The sequence below is a fragment of the Rhinopithecus bieti genome, unplaced genomic scaffold (genome assembly GCF_001698545.2).
Source record: "Rhinopithecus bieti isolate Rb0 unplaced genomic scaffold, ASM169854v2 scaffold_12573, whole genome shotgun sequence".
In the NCBI taxonomy this organism is placed as follows: domain Eukaryota; kingdom Metazoa; phylum Chordata; class Mammalia; order Primates; family Cercopithecidae; genus Rhinopithecus; species Rhinopithecus bieti.
The window spans coordinates 1-4,789 of NW_016807321.1; the positions used below are offsets into that span (position 1 = coordinate 1).

A 4,789-nucleotide genomic window follows, 5' to 3' on the forward strand; every position below is an offset into this window, starting at 1 on the left:
CTGGGATGTATGACGTCCCCATCATCGTCACAGACTCTGGAAACCCTCCCCTGTCCAACACATCCATCATCAAAGTCAAGGTGTGTCCATGTGACGACAACGGGGACTGCACCACCATTGGTGCAGTGGCAGCGGCTGGTCTGGGCACCGGCGCCATCGTGGCCATCCTCATCTGCATCCTCATCCTGCTGAGTGAGTGTGGCTGAGCACCAGGGTGGGTGGGGTCATTGCAGATATGAGTGCCCTGTCTCAGGGATGGTGGGCAGAGTGGGGCCTGGGTTTCACCCTCAGCCCGCGTCTCTCAGCCTTATCTGTCAGGAGCCCTTCAGAAATGCAGCTGAACTGGTCCATATGACAATGGGAAATTGGAGCCTCCCATTACTCTCAAGGCTGGAGGTGCAGGCTGGCCCAAGCATCTCCCATGGCCTGGCCCCTTTCCATGGCTCCACTCTGCCTCCCAGAGCCCGTGTCCTGAAGCTGTTGCCCTCCAGGACCTGCGACGCCTATGGGCAGTTCCCAGGTGGACTTAGCAGAGGGAAGGTCAGCCTTGCCTGTTAGCATCCCCATCCAAAGTCCCAGGACACTCTCTGATTGGACGGGTTTGGGTCACATGCACACCTTGGAGCCAATCACCAGCCAAGGAATGGAGTGTTCTCATTGGCTCTGCCCAGACCATATGCTCTAGTAGTTTCCTGAGTTTCCCAGAACCACATGGGTTCCCCAGCAGGCCTGAGGGCTGGGGGGGTGCCAGGGGAGGTGCTTGAAAATGACCCCAGAGGTCCCTCTTCCCATCATCCCTCATGGACAGTCGCCCTGGTCTGTAATAGCCCAGGGATCCCAGTGGGAGGCAGGGCAGGGAAGGGTTCGGTCACCACCTCCCCAGTTCACACCCAAACCAGAGGGTCCCCCACCACGTCCAGAACAGGCTGAAGCAGGTGCCAGGCCCCTCCTGCAGACCTGGCCTGTGGCTGACTTAAGACCCCAGGGACCAACGTGAGCCCTGTCCACAGGACGTCTGAGTTATGAGGACTGCTTTTTTCCCCTTTCCAGACCTATCTACCACCCCTTGAAAAGCTGGTTTTTAATTCTGAGGCTTGTTTTGAAAGCCACTCAGTGTCATGGGCTTCTTTGTATGATCAGGAGTGGAAAGAGCCCCACAGAGGTTGGGAGGAGTCTCCGTAGCAAAGGTGGTGGCGTCCTCACCGACGTCCCCTGCTCTGAAGACACAGGGGCCAGGCCCAGCCAGAGGGCCCTCTGTGGGCAGAGCTGTGAGACCTGATTCAGCCGGGTGCCTGGCCCAGGCGGGAGACCTGGGCCACTCGCAGTGGAGGGCAGCCGCAGTGGGGCCGGGGCCAGGGTCAGCAGCAGATCCGCCTGCTGCCCGGCTTCTGTCCATTCGTGGGCACCCCAGCCCTGGTGGGGTGAATGGGGGCACCCGGAGGGGCCTCCCCTCCTCCACACTCCTTCTCTCAACCCTCGCTCATCTTGTCTGCCTGGATGAGCCTGGGTTGCCAGCTATGAGAGTGGAGCTGACCCCTTTGAAGCTTCCGTTGAGCCAAGACTAGAGCCAGGCTCCAGGTTCCAGGTTCTCACCGAGCTGCACCTGCAGCAGGTGGTTCCTCCCTCCGCCTGCACTTCCCTCTCCACGATCTGGGCCAGGTCAGGAAGTATCCTCCAGCTGTCACCTCACCCTGCACAGGCAGGAGTGATGCCACCAGTACCCACAGAGCTCCTCCCAAGCATCCGCTCAGCTTCAGAATCCTCCTCACGGCACTCAGGCAGCCACAGCCAATTAATCAGGTTGGCAAAAACCAGCCCTCCTGACTGGGGGGTCGCCACCCCTCCCGCCTCCGGGCTCACCCTCTGCAGTACATAAGAGCACACCTGTGACTTCTGGGCCTCAGTTGTTACATCTGTGACGTGGGAGGTGATGGGAGGCTTCAGGAGGATGCAGTGGAGTGGTTTGTGCAGACATTTACTGGGGGCGTGGGCCGCGCGACCTGCTCCCATGCCCGGTGCATTGCCAGGCTTGCAGATGGGTGCGCCAGGCTTTTCCTGCAGCAGAGGCAGCCAGGGGTCCAGAGTGAGCAAGGCTGTTCAGGGGAGCCAGGCCTGGACACAGACCTCGGAAGGCAGGGGGAGGCCAGTTCAGCTTGGGGAGAGGGTCCCCTCCATCCACCCCACAAGGGGGCTTTACCTCTCTTCAGTTTCCACAGGCACCTGAACTTCTAAGCCTGTACCCCAGTTCCTTTGGGTGGTGGAAAGAGCCCCTCTGAGTGACCCCTTGGTACTGGGTGGGGCTGCCCTTCTGTCCAGCAAAGCCCTGGACTGACCCCGCCCCAAGGGCCCTCAGGAAGCAGGATCCCTGGATCCCCTCTCTGGGCCCCTCTCCTCCCCTGCCCCTCCCAGGGCAGAGCCTTTTCAATATGGGGGAGTCCGTCTCCCTCTCTCAGTGATTCCTGCCAAGACACTGTGTGCCTAAAACCTCACTTCCACCTCCTTTGCCAAAGCCATCTCTCCTCCTGCTGCTCAGAAGAGGGACTCAGAAAGACTTGGGGGTGCACCCCTCAGCCCCCCATGTCCTCCTGCCCCCAGGCGGTGAGGGGCGCCCTAAGCTGGCTGCCTCCTCAAAAGGGGAGTGCAAGAGGAGGGCGAGTATGTAAATCAGTGTCTCAAAATGTAGCCCAGTGCCCAGGCAGTGAGCTGGGTAGAGGGCCTGAGCCAGTGCGGCTCTGCCTTGGAAACTCTGCACACACACACAGGCATGCACACACAGACAACGTGGGCACACACGCAGAGATACACGGGCACACATGCACTATGCACATGAACACATGCTTGCACTCACACCCCATGAGCATACACAGACACCAAGTACACATGAAGACATGCACAGACATGCACACACAGACCAGTGCAGACTTCTGTGTGTATATACACACACGAACACACGAGCACACACATACACAGATCTACATGCTCGCACAGGCACACGCGTGTGCAAGCCTTCATACACATATTCCCGCGGATACATGTATGCATGGTTACACAGACATGCATGAAACATCTACATCCACAAATGCACACGCACGTGGGCCGCACGTGTGCACAGATGTGTCCTTGCACACCCAGGCCTGCATGTGCAGAGACACATGTGCGTGTGCAATACAGGTGTGCAAGCAACACTGGCACAGAGTCATGCTTGTGTGCCACCTGCATGCACATGCCCACACAGACACATGGCAAAGAGAAGTATGCGTGTGCACACACGTGGCACACCCACACACCCTGCTCACGGGCGGCCCTCCCCCGCAGCCATGGTCCTGCTGTTTGTCATGTGGATGAAGCGGCGGGAGAAGGAGCGCCACACGAAGCAGCTGCTCATTGACCCCGAGGACGACGTCCGTGACAACATCCTTAAGTATGATGAGGAAGGTGGCGGCGAGGAAGACCAGGTGAGACCATGGCCCGCCTCTGCCTCCCCACAGGAGGCCAGCTCTCACGTGTACCAGTGTCTCAGCAGGGCTTGCCCTCGGGTTTTAACAGTAAGACATCTCAACCTTTTTCACCAGTGAGGGCGCCAGGCAGGGGAGCAGTTTCCTAGTCCGACCGCCCTGCCCACGTTTGCATGTCTAGCCTGGGCTGAGCTGTGCACACTGCACCTGCATCCCCCACAGGGCATCCTGGGACCCCTCCCATTCTCTCGCCTTCCTCCCTCCCACTGCCGGCCCCAGCCCAGTGCTGCCCCATGCCCTGGAGGGGAGGGGGCTCTGGGTTGGCCACGGATACCGATGCCCACTCACCTGATTGCTGCTGTGTGCGGGGTCTGTCGAGTGACCAGGAGCGGTGGCCCGGGAGGGTAGGCTGTGAGAGCTGCTGGTTGGAATCTGGGTCTGCCCTTGGCCGTCAGGGAATTGGAGCAAGTCCTTAAACCCATCTAAAGTTCAGACCCCTCCCCACCCACAACACAACCATAATGAGTGTGAGGAACGTGCCTTGCGAAGACCCAGCTCCTGGCCATCTGAGCACGCGGGGCACATGGTCAGTGAGCAGCGAGGTGGTGCTCACTCGGGGAGAGCCCCAGGCCGTGGAACACAGCCAGGCACAGCCCCCATCCCTGCTCAAGGGATTGGGGTGAAGGGCGAGGAAGTGGGGCATTGTGGAGGGCACAGCAGGGGACAGCATGGTTCTGTGGGATGCTTGGAGACCAGGCCACAGGGCAGCGGGCACATCTGTGGCCCAGGTCACAGAACAGGATGCAGGGCGGAAGAGGGGCTCGGCGGATTCTTGTGCTGCCCCGACTCCTCCCGGCTCCCTCCCCCAGGACTACGACCTCAGCCAGCTGCAGCAGCCGGAAGCCATGGGGCACGTGCCAAGCAAAGCCCCCGGCGTGCGTCGCGTGGATGAGCGGCCGGTGGGTGCCGAGCCCCAGTACCCGGTCAGGCCCATGGTGCCGCACCCAGGTGACATCGGTGACTTCATCAACGAGGTGTGTGCCCCTCAGCAGTGGGGGTCCCGGGCAAGGTGTCTCCTCTAAAACTCAAATTCTAGTAGCACACAGACAGCAGCCGCCTCCACAGTCTCCACAGTGCCGGTAGCCGCCGTGGGGAGGAGGCAGCTCAGACCTGGGTTCCAGGCCCAGCCCTGCCCCTCCAGCTGGGTGGCCTGGGCAAATCACCTCCCTCAGCCGGCTCTCTTTCCAAGGACGAGGATTCCTACCTGTGAGCCAGGCAAAGGATCAACACGCAGGGCTGTGTTCAACCTCCTCCACACCCCTACCCCTCCCCCA

General features: G+C 60.4%; 1 protein-coding gene across 1 annotated transcript; it reads left to right on the forward strand.

The window, feature by feature from the left end:
• Positions 1–6: 6 nt before the first annotated feature.
• Positions 7–4,750, forward strand: LOC108535259 (cadherin-4-like). Its single transcript, XM_017881154.1, has 3 exons — positions 7–192; positions 3,316–3,455; positions 4,325–4,750. Exons 2-3 carry the CDS (start codon positions 3,318–3,320, stop codon positions 4,535–4,537), a joined length of 351 nt encoding a protein of 116 aa, XP_017736643.1. The 5' UTR covers positions 7–192; positions 3,316–3,317; the 3' UTR covers positions 4,538–4,750.
• Positions 4,751–4,789: the final 39 nt, after the last annotated feature.